An 18123-nucleotide genomic window follows, 5' to 3' on the forward strand; every position below is an offset into this window, starting at 1 on the left:
CCAAATTCAATTTTGAACCACCAAAAATGTGCTTGTCATTCTAATGACTATTTTAAAGAGAAAACAGTCCCTCTGGATGTAAACTGCTCTAAGATCTAAAATAAATCTAAGATCTAAATTAAAAATTAATTCATAATAGATTGGGGGAGGATTGAAAAAGAAAGAAAAAATAATGGAAAAAAGCTGCTTTTTAAGAACTAGAATTTCCCATAAGAGACTTGCAGAGGCGCTGAGGCTACACAAACATTTAACATATAAGAGATATAAAACACAGGCACCTACTACTAAACTAAACAGATGCTGAACGAATATATTGCTCGTATGGAATTATTTTCAGCTTCTCAAGTTTTTAAAATACATTCACAATAATCATTCAGGTTTCACAATGCTATTAACGTTAGAACTGAGATGGGTATGCTCATTGTAAGTGTAAAGCAAGGTTCTCAAAGCGTGCTGAAATCACAATCAGAGCTGCTAAACAGCTTCAATTCCCACCTGATACTCGTACTCTGTGTAAGGCTGCAACTTGTCGTCTTTGAAGGAGGTTGAAGAACCATTGTAAACGAGTGAGAGGTCTAAATTTATGTGGGCTTGAGTCGTTCGCCTCCTGTAAAGTTCATAGTACAAAATCTTCCCGTTTGGCTGCTTCGGGCCGGTCCACAGGATGGAAGCAGTGGGCTGGAAGCCGCCGGCTGTTCGTATTTCAATGAGCGGGGCGGGCTGCGCTGCCGGCGGCGCCTCCAGCGTCCGCGCCGGTGCCCACTCGCTGGAGGCACAGCCCAGCTCCGTGCAAGCCTGGAGCTGCACTTCGTACCTTCGGGAGCACAAAGCACGAGCAAGGTGATACAGGTGCAGGCATAAACCGTGCAGATACAAATATAAACCGTGTGCGCGGGATCTGGCGGATTTCTTAAGTTTCTCCCCGTCTCTGGAATTTTTAGCCGGCACGCGATTTGTATGAGCGCACGGATTGTGTGCTGTGCCTTGTGTAGCAAAGGGGAAGAGCACTGTCTTCTGGGTTTTTATTTGGGTGTGCTTTGGGTTTTTTTTCGGAGCAGTTAACATCTGCAGGAGTCAAGTGATCCAAATCATTTTGATTTTGATGATATAAATCAAAATGATGATTCATTGTAAGAGATTATTTGGATGTCATTTGAGAGCTGTAGAGCTCCTCTATTACTCTCTTTGGATTTAGATTAGTTATATGCAAATAGCAGACAAACTTATCAACCATGTAACACACACAAATTATGCCTACACAAATATATAAGGAAAGGTCGGGTAAATAATCAAGAATTAGTGGGGAAGATATTACTTCAATATCAAGTGCATTTCTATAGCAGCGTCTGGTACCCTCTCTTAAGTTTTAGCTTTCACTTAATCACAAATCACTTGTTTCCAGTTTGAGGGTTCAAACATGTTCCATTTATTTCAGCTCAGCTACCCTGTGAATAGACCAGCTACCACAACTTTGGTCTCCCCACCCCAAATTTTGTCAACTAAAGCCCTATTTATTATCAATAGCAGACACCATGTGAAAGATACACCAGTACAAGATTGCAGGTTTTGGAGCCCATAGCAGAGTGCTGAATTACCCCTTCTATTAATTACAATCTAAGTCAACACTATGCACTTCATCAAAATGATATAAAGCTGGTATTATTGTAAATTTGAAAAAAAAAAAAAACAAGAAACACAACAAACCCTTGTTTCATTATTTGCTTTTTAGGAAACGACCCCGTGGGTCTGACTATCTGTTTAAGCAAGATGGCTGAGCTGGCCACCAGCCCACTGCACCACCCACAACATTTATTCAACAAATAATTCTGGGTTCTTCCAGACTTACCTGCTGTAGGGCTGTAGCTGTGCCACTATGTATGACCGTCTCAGAAAGGAAACATGAGATGCATCAAAGTCAAAAGTCCTCTTTTCAGTTTCACCAGGCTTGTGGATCGAGACTGTGTAGTTTCTAATGTCACCATTTACTTTGATAGGAGGATCCCAGGCCACCAAAATTTCGCTGGAAGACCAGGCCTGCAACCTGGGAGGCAACATCCCAGACGGAGCAGAGGGATTGGTTTTTATCCAAGCTGAGGGGCTGGTGACGCTGCCCTGGCTGTTATTTGCTGTGACAGTGTAGCTGTACTCCATGCCTGGCATTAGGGTGAAATCAAGATACCGAGTTTCCAGACCAGAGTAAACAAGCACACCATCCCTTCTTAGGTCATAGCTTGTGATTTTGCCATTGGGCTTATCTGGGAGTTTCCATGTGATTTCAATTGACTCCGAGCCCATGACCAGCAGCCTGGGAGCTTCCATATTTAATGGTGGAGCCTCCGTGGTCATCACAGACTGGGATGTGCTAGAGGTGCAGCCCCCAGCAGTACAGGCAACCAATGCAAAGTCATACTGTGTGTAAGGCTGCAAGTTAGAGACCAACATTTGCAAGCTTTTGCCAGGATAATACTCTTCATTGCCTAACTTCAATATGTACTTGATGATATCTCCATTTTGTATTTGGGGAGGTGCCCAGGATGCACTAACTTGAGTGGCACTGACAGCCTGCAGAGATGGGGGGTCCACCAAGGCAGGAGCTGCTTCCAGTGTGCGTATTGCAGCTGGCTCACTGGTAGAGCAGCCCCCCATGGTACAGGCAACCACTGCATAGCTGTACAATGTGTAGGGCAGCAAGTCCTCATCCATGTAGCTGAGAGTAGCAGCATCGAAGCTGAAAGGATAGAGAACATCATTCTTCAGCAGCCTGTATGACTGGAGAATGCCATTTGGCTGTGTGGGGGGTGTCCAGGATATGAGTACTTTATGGGGGTTGGCTGACACCACAGATAAACTGGGCACAGCAAGACCTTTTGGGGCAGTTTGACTAGTCTTCGCCACTGTCCAGGAGCTGTCAGTGTAGCCTGCTGCATTCCAGGTGCGTATTTTATATTCGTACCTTGTCCATGGCTGTAAACTTTTATCATTATAGGTGAATGTATTACTCTCAGTGTTATATTCTGTGAAAACTATTTTCTCATCTTCTGTGGTTGCTCTGTGCCCTGCAACAGTCTCTTCTGTGTGTCTGTGAATAACTTCATAGCGAATTATTTTTCCATTTGGATTAATTGGCTGCAACCAGCTCAGTTCAACGTTGGTGGCATTCACGGCTTGGATTACAGGTGCCATTTGGGACACTGGGGGAGCTTCATCTGTCCAGACTGGCTGAGGTGGAGAGTGAGTGCAGCCTGCTGCATTGCACGCCTCCAGCATGAGGGTGTACAGGGTGTATGGCTCGAGGCGCCGGAAGAGGAACTGGCGAGATAAACCACTGTACTCCAGGTGGTCATCACTGAATACATTGTAGGTCTGGTGATTTAAGGAAGAAAAAGAAAGAAAGGCAGACAGGGAAGGCCGGAAGGCAGGAAGCAAGGAAAACAAAACAATTTTTGTCAATAACCACTAGATGAGACCCTTAATCTTTGCAATAGGGTAACGACTATTAACCAATGACTCAGAAACTTATTCTTGCTAGTAACAGTCAGCACACAAACAGATCATTGATACAAAATGAATGTTTTGATCCAATTTCTATGATTTTTTTCTCATTTTGAATGCAGTAATAAATCACTTAGTGACAGTTTTCATTATATTTGATTGTTATCAAGTTTCATTGCAAGGCTCTCACAGGTTAGCAGAAAGCTTCTCACAGACTAGCTCTAAAGAATATCACTTAAGGAAAAAAACCCTCCAAATAAACCCATCTAGTTGCAAACATTGCAGGTAAAGGTTTACATTCAGTTAAATCTATTGAGCTAAAAGGAGTCCCAAATTTCAGAAAAACATTCTATTAAACCCAGGTTTCCTACAAACACGTTTTGGTCATGACCAATTTTATGCTGAGTAAGATTATGAGATTTAATGTGCAGCTTCCTATGCATTAAATGAACAATTCGGTTCAGTGTAAGTGAAAATTTACAGTCACAGAGTACCACAAGAATGTTATTATTCATTTTAATGTAATGACAAGCATAGAGAACTCACAGTGTCTTGTGCTTATACAGGACTTCCATCTTATTTTAAACTATAATCCATTCAATTGAGTCTTTTCCAGAAAAAAATGTTTTAATTTGATATTCTGCATTTCCCTTCTCTTTTTTAATCAAGTGAACTGTCAAGATGAAGATTACCTTAATCACTCCATTGGGTTGGGAGGGCTCTGACCATCTTAGGAGCAGAGCCCTGCCATTTTCTTTCTTTTCCACTGTGAAGTTGCTCAGGCCACTGGGTGAAGCTTCCAAAGTGCGCACAGATGTCCAGGGGCTTGAAACTTGCCCGGCGTTGTTTACAGCTATGACATGAATATGATATGTTGTGAAAGGTTTCAATCCAAATAAATGAGCCTGATGCTTTGTTCCCTGAAGCAAGAATACAGATGTTTGAGTTAGTTAAAAAAGTAATCAGCATCTGTGGTTTATGTCACTTGGAAAATGAGGCCTCAGCTCTGGGTCACTTCAGACTGCTTTGTAGAATACCCCATCTGGTTACTAGAATATTTTTTGTGTGTTTATTTTTTTTATGATTGAGCCCCAAAAAGAAATTCTTAGGGTTAAAAAAATTATCTATCATTATGATGGAGCCTTCGGAGTGAATTCCTTGGGAGTCCTCCACAGTCTGAATCTCAGCTAGGACACAACTTACAGATCATTCAGCATATGTCTGGGATGGCTCAGTGAGGATGAAGCTTCCTGGAATTGGACTCAAGCATGTAAAAACCAGTGGTACACAAGTGATGCCTGCCTCTACAGAAATCTTACACGTCTTGTGTGTACATGTGACATTTCATAGGCCTGTTGTCCTGTTCTAGCTACTCAGGCCATGGTAATCTGGATAAACAGTTTGTGAATCCCACCAGGCTCAGCCAGGGCTGCAAGGAGCGGGGGCTGACCTGCTGCCACACCTGAGCACAGCCCAGCAGAGGGGTATGGTGGGGATGCAGGCTGATGGACATCAGCCATGGCCAGGAGGGGGCCGCTGGCATCTCAGCTCACCCCAAACAGCATCCGTCACAGACCTGACACTGCTCAGGCAAGGAGAGCTTCAGCACAAAATCTGATCTAGGCAGGAAGGCAAAACAGCCATAGAATTATTTTGAACACTCACAAAAGGCACAGTGACCAACAAAGAACAGGAGTAACATGTTCCAGTAGGAAACTGTGCAGATGTGTCTGATCAGAGGAGCAAAGAAAAAAGGAGCTCAGCTCATCACTGATATATTTAATCTCATTTTTAGCTGTACTTTGGCATGAATTATATAGACCACAAGAAAGGGAGTGCAGGAATTCAGTTGCCTTCATGTGATAGAAAGAGCTGAAGTCAATTTCCCTGTGTCAGTAAGTCATATTAAGTTGTTAAATGCTAACATTTCCAATTGTTTAATATTTAAACATTTGTTAAGCTATCAGACTCAGAAACAAATTTTAAAGAAATATTAATTTCCTTTTTTTTAAATATTAAAAGTTAGATCATAAATATTTAAATAGTTATTTCCTCAAAACAATGACTTAGTCTTTTACATAAATATAGCACAGCATTTGAATGACCAATATGAATATTAAATCTGAAGATGCCATAAGTAAGATTATAAACACACTTTTCTGATAAATGATTCCTTTTTTCTGTTAAACAGGGCAAATACTAGCAAGATTAATAATGCAAAAAAGTATAATTCTTTGTTAGGAATTCCCAGTCATCACTGCCAAAAATGCATAAGCTGAAATGCAAATAGCAATCACTTCGAACAGATTATATATAAAACAGCTCTGGCTGCTGTGGGACGTTTAGAGATATCTTTTGTCATAAGAAACATGGAAAGCATGTGGGCTATAAAGCAAAAACATATGTATATTGTCAATAGCAGCACCTGTTCAATTACAGTTTATTTCAGTATGGAGAATTTCGTTCAGCCCCTAGATGGCAATACTATCAAACACTTTTTGTAACATGAGTACTTAATGATTAACAACGTGCGTTCAGTCATCCAACATGCTCAAGGCAGCCATTAAAAAAATAACAAACCTGATTTCATTATAGATTCTTTTAATAAACATTTATGGCTTAGATCCTTGAAAGTGGAAGCGTTTAAACTGCCATAGCCAAAAAACCTATACAGACTACTGCAAAATTATGAACTGCAGGTTAAAGAAGCACGTTTAAGTCGAGGCTCATGCTTAGCATAAAAATCTGGCATCAGAAATTACGTTGGCACAAAACATGATTAAAATTAGCTTTACAATTGGATGTAGTCTGTATTAATAGTTTTTATGAGGACAGTTATCTATTAGGTTTTCAAAACAGAACTTTTAAAAACCTAAAATTTACATTCCATGGTTCGGGGGTGGGGATGGGAGGAAGGGAGCACACAGCATTAAATTACTGCCCCTGAACTGCTACACAGAGGCTCTCTGAAGGTACAAACACATTATTAAAAACATCAGACAAAAAGCAATGGCTCTGCTTTTTAATGAGCTGCATCATCGGGTGGGTTTTTGTAACAGCAATGCTACATAACACTAGATTTCTATTTTTTAACAGAAAACTGGCATACTTTTCATTACTCTCTACCATTTTCCCACTAAACTCCAAGATTTAATTATTTACAATCTTCACTACACTTTGAAATGAAACAAGGATGGAGGGATTTCCTAGCCTGCAGTTCATCATGTTCTCTGGAGACTGCTAAACCATTCCTTCCAGGGATGACTTTTATCCCTGGCTCCTACAGATACTTCTTGAAGAGCAAACGGTTTACATGTATTTTTGTTTTGTTTGGTTTTGAAGTAAGCTCAGGGGACATTCTCCCAGAATACAGAGCCACACTTTCTCCCCCTGTGCTGCTGCCATTGCCAGTCGTGAATTTGCTCAGCTCAAAGGCTGATGCTGAAAAGAGTATGGATGGCAGACTCGGTGATTCATTTTAAGAATCACTTTATGTCCTCCCATGACATTTTCAGCCTAGAAATACTGTCCTGCTGGAATGGTCAAATATAAATTGTAAAATACACCCTGCACTGATAGCACTGTAACTTTGGCTTCAGCAGGCAACGACACAGCCTTAAACAGGCGCAGGAGCAAAATCATTGTCTGGAATATTCTCCCAGTCTTCCTCTGCAAAGCCATAAACTTGTATTTCCCATGTTTACATGTGCTAACAGCCCAGATTTCATTCACCATTAAAAGAAAACCAACAAAATAAAATTTTAATGTGAACATTAAGATGTTCATATACTGGCTGACCATGAAATCCAATGGACTTCAAGCCCAGGCCCCTTTCTCTGTCCCCAGATGTGAAGCTTTCTCACCCCATCAGTCATTAAATTAAGAATATTCCAGCAAATATTTAAATGTGTACCGTCTCACATTCCTCCTCTGTGGCCCTTTCATTCATTCCATGTACACACTACAGAAATGGACACCTGACAGAGGAGGGAGGTTGTGACAAGCCACTGTGACCTGATCACACGCTGTAGCCCAGAGCCTAGACTTTGGCATGGTCCTTGCTTTTGGCAGCCTGGTCTTCTCCCCTGGTGCAGCTCTAGCAGCACCACCATTACTCCAGGCAGGACCTTTGGTTTTGCTCTGTAAAGTGCTTCACACGCTGCCAGTGGCAGCACAAGCTGTTAACAGCAACAAACACACTTCTACACTAATTCTACTCTTCTCACTGTAAATTAGGATAAAAGTTATTTTAAATAAAACCTTGTTTTAACACATTTTTCCAAACATAAAATGAGAGAACATGATTCATGAATAATGCATTTGTCAAGATTTGCTTCAGATTGCCTTTTTTGTTTGTTTATTTTTTAATTCATGAACGCAGAAGTCACTTAAAGTCTGGAAACAAATTAGCATAGTCTTTCATGCCGTTCAAAGGCAGCAGCATCCATAATGCAAGGTGCCTGCCTTTCTTACTACCTCTTGGTCCTCCTCCCAGGCACGGGCAAGGCTGTGCAGCCTTCAAGGGTCTGATGATTTTACACTGCCTACTGTGATTGCTTTTGACTACTTGAAGTGCCCCCAAGGTGGCAACAGGGTCAAGAGGTCTTTGTAGGTTGAAAATGATCAAAAATTAGCATTGATCTGTAGCTGTCAATAATACTCTGCACGGGTGGACTCCCTGCACAAATGTTTAAACTGCATACAACTACACAACCTAGTCATCTTTGAATCTATCGATCTGATGAAGCAGCACTTCCAGGGGTGTCACTCTGGGCTTTTCCTCTTCTTTCAAGGCAGGCCAGCTTACCCAGTTGCCTTGGTCTCAGGGAATGAGTTCAAACCGTGACAGACACATCAGAAGATTTCTGAACCACTGAAGAGCTGCCCAACAGGCAGCTTAAGTATATGTCCCTTCTTCAGGGGTAATCATCAAAGCTCAGCAAGTCATCACCAGTCATGTTAAGGTTATGCTCTTGTTTCTTCTCTCTCCCTACCTTCTCTTTGTACCATAATCTCTACTTGGCAGGTATCCTGTATAGCTGAACAAAAATCTAGCTCATTCTTTCTGTGATCCTCTAAATAAACCCAGTGGCATTGGACACTATCACACTAATTGTAGTAGTGGCACAGGGATCCAAAACAGCTCTTTCATAACTCATGGACATAAACAATGGGAAGGCAGTTCAGTAGAACATCCCCTTGTCTAGAGGCAGAGATGGGGAACTCTCCCTGGACAAGGGAGGAGAAAACTATGATCTCCTGACAGCCAGAACATCAATCCAACTGTCATCTGACTAAAATTTTCAAATTCTCCATAAAAGAAGTCAGATTCCTCTACATGAGACAGAAGCAAGGGGGAATGCTTGAGAGTTTCTAAAGATACTCAGTTTATCCTCACCTTTGTCATTACCATCTTTTCCAGCTCCCTGTCTAATCCAGACTCAAGCACAGGGAGGACTTCTGCCTCAACTCTGAAGTTCACTCTTATTTCCCAGACTATTCTTAGCCCCTGCCTTTACTCTAAAGATTACACTGAACTCATTCACATACAAACACTAACTTTTCCTTTGGGCTGCCTTCCTTCTTGGGCTTATATCATACGCACTGTGTCTCTTCCATTTATAAAAAAACTACTCTATTCCTAAAGCCTTATGCTCAGATTCACAAGGATATAACTTATGGATACGCAAGTAATCTATGAGTCTATTCCTGTAGCAGTGTGGACTGGAATATAAATTATTCCCATGGTAGTACTGAAAAATCTCAAAGGTTAGTCAAACAGAAACCAACATGTTATTCATTTAACCAGAAATTATCTTGCTTACAGGTAACCAGAATTTCCATTTTTACAAGAAATTGGTGTTGCATTAGTTATTTTCCTTCCAAATTGTATAAAAATAATTTTAGATTTTTCACTAAAATTTCACTCTCCAAATTTTACATTTTAAGAAATTTGCATCTCATTTTATAATTTAAAAATTGCCTTTCAACATGCATATTTAATTTTAAATAATGACTTGATTATTTGTTGTGACCCAACAGACTTTCAATAGCAGCAAAATGTACCATACAGGTAATAATTTTTATGGCAAATAAAAACACAAAGAATAAAACTAGACAAATATTAAAATACATTTTTTAAGTTTGTAAATCCAGATAGTGCCTTATTAAACCTAAAATCGTTTTTAAACACTTTTGCCCAGGGACTGTTCAGCTAAATTGTCATTTGTTAGGATGAAGGATACTCTTCTTTTCCCAGCCCTGAGACGGATTGATGCAGTCTTCCACAGTGGCTAGGAAACGACATTCAAAATTTCATTACATTTGAGCTTGCTTTTCTAAAAAAAAATGTAGGAAATTTTAGTTTAAAAATTCATTAGAATAAATTCAGCCCACAAAGTAAAGCACATAAAATGACTTTTTATTAAAGCATAAACATTGATTACATGTTCATAAAGATATTCTTTCATTGAGATTCCTGGCAAAATGTTTTCTCTTTTTTAAACTTCAAGAATGTTCTTGCACTTCATTTTTAAGCCAAATGTAGTTTTGCCATCAACACCAGACAACACAACTTTTCCTTCCTCTGTGACCCCATGTTTTCTTCCTTTCCTTACAGCACCATGCTAGCAGTATTTTTGATGAAACCCCTAATCTGCACACCCTGTTTCACTTGCCACACAACTGAATAATTCGCTATGCCAACTGTCCTACATGGGCTTGTGGACTGTACTTGGAAGAAATCTTTAAAAACATCACCAATCTAAATTCAAAATATTCTGAAAACAACAACAATTAATGCCTGGTAGAAATATACTACATTACAATTCATTTTCCTCCTTCCTAGCAGGGCACATACAGAACTGTGAATAGCACGTAGCTGAATTTGTCTCATGGAGTTGCTGCCTATTTTCACAGTAGACAGTTCTCTTTCCTGGCACACATGGGACCTGCTGCAGTCTCACCAGGCATCTGAATCCCCAGCTTTGACTTGAAAGCAAAGCAACACAAAGAAAACTAGGATGCATTGTACATTAAAATGAAATCAAATAAAATCAAGTTGGCCTGTGGGTAGGAGTACACTTTTAAAACACCAGTGATGTTGCACTTTTGATGGTAAAACCTTAAAGAAACCTCTTTGGGCAAAGTCAACACTGAGATTAATTTCAGTGAGACCTCTCCTCTCCTCTCCTCTCCTCTCCTCTCCTCTCCTCTCCTCTCCTCTCCTCTCCTCTCCTCTCCTCTCCTCTCCTCTCCTCTCCTCTCCTCTCCTCTCCTCTCCTCTCCTCTCCTCTCCTCTCCTCTCCTCTCCTCTCCTCTCCTCTCCTCTCCTCTCCTCTCCTCTCCTCTCCTCTCCTCTCCTCTCCTCTCCTCTCCTCTCCTCTCCTCTCCTCTCCTCTCCTCTCCTCTTTTTTTGCTTTTCTCTTATTTTCTCATTTCTTTAATAATTATTCCTTTAACATTCACCAAACGTCACCAAATGGCACCTTCTCAAAAATTTATTTCCATCTGTATTTGTCTAATTTCTACTCAGAAATATTGAAACCCAAAATAAGATTTCTTTTTCTGCATAACTAAATAAATCAAATAAACCAAAATATCAATGACATGACATTCCACTATAGGCATCATCTCGAGGACAATGTCAACATGTTTTCCTAACATTAATATTTTATCTCTAACAACACTCATGAGACCTACTGTATAATAAACCATAGTTTTTCACCCATATTTTTCCACTTTAAACCATGTTTATTATTCCTCACAGTTAGAAAGTGAGGTAGAAAGAAAGAAGCAGCTCTTTTTATAAACTAGATATGTAATGGGACAGTTTTCCATAAACTTTTGGTTTAGTCAGTTCACTTATCCCAAATGGTACATTTTGCATTCAATAATCAGTTAGACTAAGTTTCTCTTCAAAACAGGACAGGCTACACCTGAAGGAAAAAGAGATAGTACTATTTGAGACACAAAAGAGCATAACGTAAGATACCTGAATCACAAAAAAAACCTTGCCAAAACGTGTGTATCTTGTATGTCCTGATCTTTACCTGAGTGGGTGTGCTTTGTGAAGAGCTGGTTGGAGTGAGAGAGGAGAGAGCAGCTTCATCAGCAACGAGCTCATGGTATGCAGCATGATATTAAAACAATGTCATACCCTGCAGAATTGAACTGGGAGATTTGTGTGCTATTCCAAACTCACACACCACATAATGTGGAATCTGCATAAACACATCAAGTTAGTGCAGAATTTGCAATTTCCTTTGGTCACAAGAGGAATAGGAATGAAGCATCTTTCAGGTGGAGCTTTATAATCTGGGGTAGACACATGTCTTTGGGGAAGGAAAAAAACTAGGAAAGTCAAGCACACAAAGCCTGGTTGGAGACTGTGCCTCTTCATTACTGCTGTTGCACTCATCCAACTGAACTCCAAGATTATGTGTAACACAAGTGCCACATGCAGTGCTCCTGACGAGCAACAACTTTCCATCCACTATTTGATAACATTTAGGAGTGGGGTTTTTCTTGTGGATTTATTCCATAGTGTCTGTAGACACGGCAAGAGAGGAAAAAAAAAAATCACTGCTGCTGTCAAACAGCAGCTAGAGCCTAAGGGCTCGAACCTGCAAATGGTAGGGGGTACATCCTTAATATGGAGCATTAGGGGGTTAATGTTATATTTTTTCCTAATGCCATAAACCGTATTTTTCCATTTGATGTTTTGGCTGATGGCCAGAATCAGAACAAAATCTGTACTGCCATATCAGTCTTAGTCTCAATTTTATTTTTTTTTTTACATTTTTCCCTAATAATGTCCAGAGTGGTAGGAGTTTTATAAACCAGTAATGAAACCATGAATGTTTTTGTTATCCATAAAAATGAGCAATTTATGTCCCTGAACTTCCAACACAAGGTATCTTAAGGCACTCAATTTTACTTTGTTATGGAAAGAATGTACTTTTGTCATGACCAAATATCTTGGCTTTTGGTTTCATTTCAAGTTTTGTTTTCCAATAATTCACATTGCCCCTATTACATTTTTGACTTCAAATACATGTGCCATGAGACACCTTTCTTATCTCCTACCAAATAACATCATGTATGATAATGTGAGGAAAAGTAGCTCTGAACACTGCAAAACCTTTTCCATCTGATCTTAAAATGACTTGGGTGCAGTATCTCAAGATTTCTCTTTTCTGTAAAATTTGAAAAGGAGACTTTTGCTGTAGTTTTGGCGAATGGAAGACAGAGAGGAAAGACTCCTTGGTTTCCCCCTATGAAAACAATTATTTTCAATTTTTGTCTTTGCACAGCTCAACAGCCGTAACAGGGAAAGAGAAAGGTAAAGAGAAAAAAAGTTTAAAGAAAACCTTTAAGGGGACTTTTACAAGGACAGTCTAAATCTTAACACTGATTGCAGGTGAACTCCCACATCAGTTTCCTTGAGAATGCCACTGCATGCCAGTTGTGCTTTATAAAATTAGGACTTAGCAGTTATATGTGACTTTTCATCATAGGTTCTCCCATCATGTTACAAACATTAACTAATTAAGTCTCAGGATATCCCCCTGTGTTCCTGTGTGCAGCTTCAGGAAACTATAGTTATTGGTTTAGATCCCATTTTACACAGGTACAATAGATGTGTCATATTATTGTTAAATGCAAGCTTAGTTTATTCCCTTTTCTCAATCATTCCGAGTCCTTGTCTCTCTCACCCAACACATGCAAAAAAAAAAGAGCAGTTCTAACTGCTGCTAAGTAGAGGAATATAGCACAGCCTCCAGGCAATTCACAGCTTTAAATCCCTGCTTTCTGCCAGCACAATGGGAAATAAAAGCAGCGTTTTAAAGGAGACTAAAAGGTTTTTACTTCCTATTTTTTAATTTCTTTTTCTCTGCCCTGTACTGAACAGTCCTAGCTCTTCATTCAAACTTTGCCTGCTCTGTATGTAATCACTTCTGAGAGACATTAAAAGGTAAGCATAAACAATTTACTTGGAGCTACATTATAAAGGCCAAGGTTTAGTCTGAGTATGTGACTGAACTTAAAATGTCACCTTTAAAATGAACTAGGTATTTAAAAAAAAAACGAACGGCCAAAAACTACAAACCCCAATCTCTCAAAAGGCTTCTTTCTTCACCAGGTTTTCCATTCCTTTCCTCAATGCTTTACACTTCCTACATGAAGATACCAGCTCTCCAAACAAAGACTGGCTGAAAGTAAAGCAAAGTCTGCAGGTAGCCATTTGGGAAAGGTGCAGTCCAATTATAAGGTACGAAAAAGAGATTTGCTCTGCACCTTTTTGTACAGAGCAGGCACTATTAGCAGAAGGCCAGAAGAACACAGTGTTTATGCAGGGAGGGATGACTTCTCTCTTTTCTCTGCCTGGAGGGAAATTCAACCTATTTTCAGAATATTAGCAGGGCATACTGATCAGACACACATTTAGGTGCACACTTCAGGGACATATTCCTTAGCAAAGCACAGCTTCCCATCAAAATACTGAGTGGTGGAGCAGAGATTTGACACTTTCCTCCCAGATCTTTATGGGATGTTTCCCCAGTTTTGGAGTAGGGGATTGCTACAGGGGATCCCTGCCCCTTCTAGGTGTATGAGCTAGTGGAGAGCCTCAGTGAGTAGGCTGAAAAGCCCCTACATCATATGATGGTAAAAACGAACACAAATCTTGTTTTCCCATTCCAGTTGCTATGGACTGCCCTGTTGATGAAGATAACAAGGTCCAATAAAGAACAAGTTCCACACTTCTGTGTCCCTCAGCAGCTGTGTCTTGCCATATGAAGGCTCGGAATGAACTCCACACTGAGGAAAGGCTAGAAAAGAAGACAAGAAAAAAGAGCGGTAATGGAGTTTGGGAGAGTAACTGGAAGAGAATCTGCCTTCAGGTTTAAAGTCTTGAAACCAAGTAAACCCAAATGAACGTGGATGGATGAACATCTAGATCTTCCTAGGATCACATGGGTACAATTCCCTCCACTTTAAGCTTAAAGGGTGCACTGCTGGAAACAAACTCACCCTGACACAGCATATGAAGCAGTGTCTGCAGACTGCCCATTCCCATTTTCTATGCTGTCAGGTGAACACAGAAATCATATACATACACAGAAAAGCAGACAGCTATGTCTGCTGTGGTGGGAACAAGGAATGCAGCTAGCTAAGCTTCACTTTGAAACGTTAATGCCTAAATAAAACAGAGACTTTCATCATGTCCTTTCATTAGTCCTTCCTAGTGTGGGTTGGGCTTCTCAGCACAAAGCTCCTGCCAAACAGGAGTCTGAACTGCTTGTGGCTTTCACCAGCCAGATGAATTAGTTAGGGAAGAGATGAAATATGTAAATACTAAAACGCTGCTTGAAAACTGAAGCATAAAAGATTTAGCTTGGATTCTGTATTTTCCTTGGATATTTAAGTTACTTGGGAAATTAAAATAGATCACTTAAGCTTAGTAAAGAACATACTGTACTGTGCTGATTTCTGAATTGAAAATGTCTTTACAGCCCATTATCGACTCCTGCATATTAAGTTGTAAATCCACTAGTTTCACTGTCTCATCTATTGATTAGCTGCATGTATGCATGTTATAAATGAGCAATCCAAAGAGAAATTACTACAATTTAGTCATTTTGGGACAGACTTGCAAATGTATTTAAGTGCCAAATATGAGGATAGGCACTATGGGAAAGAGTCACAATGTTCTCCTACATTCTGACCTAAACATTGTGTAGCTACTGTCCTCAGTTCCTCCCTACACTCTGCACAGAGGGAAGGAGGTCTCTCCACAGGGAAAGTCTGATGTTTAAGCTTAACCTCTGTTTTGAATGGCCTGTCGGAGAAGCCACACTCTCTCTCATGACAGATTAGACAGACTAGCCTCTGTGTGCCATCCAAAATTAGAATTCACAGTTGTGATATTTTTCTTAAAGTCACTTAAGACTCAAAGAGAAATAAAGGCAAGAGCAACATTTCCAATCAGCACACAGCAACTGACCATACAGGTTTGCTCTTTCTTATTTTTTAAAATGAAACACGAAACCATTCATAGCTTCAGAAGTTGAACTGCAGCAGTTTCAAATGACTTCTACATCAATGTAAGCTTCCTTGCCCTTTCAAGGAGGCTGGATCAGGGTCTTCATAAGCAGAAAAACAAAACTACACGGTGAATTTAGAGGGCACCCAACTAGAACAAAGATTTGCTTTAGTTAATCTGAAGCAAGTATCTATTTAGTTAATACTGAAACAAACGTCCTCCTGACTTCCATGCACAGGCCAGCATGCTGGATGTGATCCTCAGTCTGGGACCATGTTATTCAAGTGTGGTTTAAAATTTCCATTAATACCCTTAAACCAAATATCAATAGAGGGGTTTGTTAATAAAGCAAGTCAAGCTGCTGTGATGCTTCTATGCAGGACCAGGAAGAGAAAAACTGCAGTATCATAAAGATTTGCAAATTTTTTTTGTCACAAAAATGTCTTATTTTAAAAGCCACATGTCCCCTTTTTCTTTTATCAAAGGCAGTACTGCATTTGACATCAGAGCAACTAGAGCTCAAACTATTTTGTTAACTGGTGGAAAAAGGTGATGTTTTCTTTCCGATTTGCTCTCAGGGCTTCTATTCAGTCTTTTTAGACCTGGATTTTCCAGTAACATTAAGCACAGTACTTAAATATGTCACTGTCTTAAGCTACAACTGTAGTATAAATCTCATGATCTATTGGTACATCACGGGTCTAGCATTTCTAGCACAGACTAGTATTAGAGAAAATCTAAATTATCATCTGTCTTGAACCCCTGAAGAGAAAACAATAAAAAATAATTTTATTATACCATAATGACAAGAATAATACTTCATCTAGGAGAAGATGTCTTCTGACTACTCATTAATTCTTTTTTAAAGCCTGTTGAAATATAAGAGCTCTGCAAAGTTTCATTCATTTTGTTTGTGCAGTGTAAAGTTTTCTTTATAGCAAAATTAGAGAAAATTTATCACTGCATGGAGTCCACTTCCCTCACTACCTTGCAATATTGAAGGTGCATTTGCAATTGTGATCTTGTGGGACGATTGCAAACTTGTTGTCTTTATTTTTTTTTGCAGCCACTAGGGTAGCATCTCTACACTGAATAGAATATTTGTCTCACACTAGGAACTCTGCTCTGGCTGGGGAAAATTAAAAAAAAAAAAGGCATTCAAACCTGCAGGAATTGGACTTAGAAAAATACTTGGAGCAAAATTCAGAACCAAATCAAGTAATGATTTGTGCTATGCACCAGTAAGTTAACAAGGTCCTGGGACCTCTGTACATCTCATTGTGAATATATTATTCCTCAGTGTCCTTTTGGAATACAAACAACACACTCTAGGGGTCTCACTGGGATGGATCAGACCCCAGCAGTCACATCATCTCCACCTTAGGGTGGTGTGAGAACAGAACTGTTTAGAAGACAAACATGGTACTATAAAAGAGGAAGGTGGAACAGCCATAGATTAGTTCAAAGAAGGCAGCTACAGCTGCAAAGTCAGAGACCTTGAGGATGTTGTACTACAGGTCCAGCTGATGCTCTTGCACCAGCCATAGGATGCCTTAAGTGAGCATCTATGTGGTTGTCTCCCAGAGCTTTGCCTGTGTAGCTACATAGCCCCCATTAACACAAGACCTCTAAAGGACATTACCTGACTAAAGCAGAGTCCTGCTTGTTGTAAGGACTGCAGGACTCTCAGGTTATATGGAAACAGAAACACGTTCCTAACAAAAATCTGAAAAACACAGACATTATTTTCTACTAGACCCCCAGGATGGAAACTCCTGCTTCCAGTATCATCACAGTCTCTAACTGTGCTCTTCGGAAGGAAGGCTGGTGAAGAGAAAAGAAGGGAGGAAGGAACAGTTTTCACAGTTTAGTTTGTAGGAGTAGACCAGCCTAAATTGCCAGAGGTGTAACAGGTGATATTTGATATCCTAAAAGTTGTAACATGGCACCTACTAGTAAGGTGAGAAAAATTTCTCTGAATCCACCAGCAACTTTGGCTGGGGTTCTTGAAGCAAGCCCTCCACTTTGTGGGTAGAAACCTTTGTTCTGTGCTCATAGTTTTTCTTGGCATCCATAAAGCAGTTCAACAAGCATATCCTTTTCAAATCATCTGGCCTGTCAGATGCTGATGGAGGGACATCTGTACCAATCTCTCTCTTTCTTTAAACACCAAAGAGATTTTCTTAAAAGAATGCTAAAGAAACAGACTTGAGAATACAATACGGCTTTTGCAGTTAAACAATAAAATCCATCTGTTGTAGGTCCTTGTGAGTGGAATATTAATACACATGGATGCTCCAGATCCCATTTGTCATGCACTTCTGTAACTTTAGTCAGGTAAAAAGTTCAAGGTGCTGAGAGAAATATATGTGGTTTATGAGGGGATAAACTCATACATTGGACTTTGTTTCCTCCTAATAGAGATTATATATGTAAACTACTCCCACACATTGCAGGTAAGTTTTCAGACTATCATCCTCACAAGAGTCTACTATTTTTTGCCTTCTGTTTATTTGGAAGCCAACCAACCAACTAACCAACCATCCACTAATTACTTATGTTTGGATGTTTTCATTTGTGATTGT

At 39.8% G+C, this 18123-nt stretch overlaps 1 protein-coding gene across 1 annotated transcript in view; it reads right to left on the reverse strand.

Annotated features, from left to right (window-relative positions):
- Positions 1-18123, reverse strand: part of USH2A (usherin) — a 374892-nt gene that overhangs the window by 23467 nt on the left and 333302 nt on the right. Inside the window, exons 61-63 of the mRNA XM_062490428.1 lie at positions 4185-4412; positions 1847-3363; positions 496-814 (exon numbers count right to left, since the gene is read on the reverse strand). Of these exons, the coding sequence (XP_062346412.1) occupies positions 496-814; positions 1847-3363; positions 4185-4412 (2064 nt within the window). The remainder of the gene's footprint in view (positions 1-495; positions 815-1846; positions 3364-4184; positions 4413-18123) is intronic.

Source organism: Cinclus cinclus, chromosome 3 (assembly GCF_963662255.1).
Source record: "Cinclus cinclus chromosome 3, bCinCin1.1, whole genome shotgun sequence".
In the NCBI taxonomy this organism is placed as follows: Eukaryota; Metazoa; Chordata; class Aves; order Passeriformes; family Cinclidae; genus Cinclus; species Cinclus cinclus.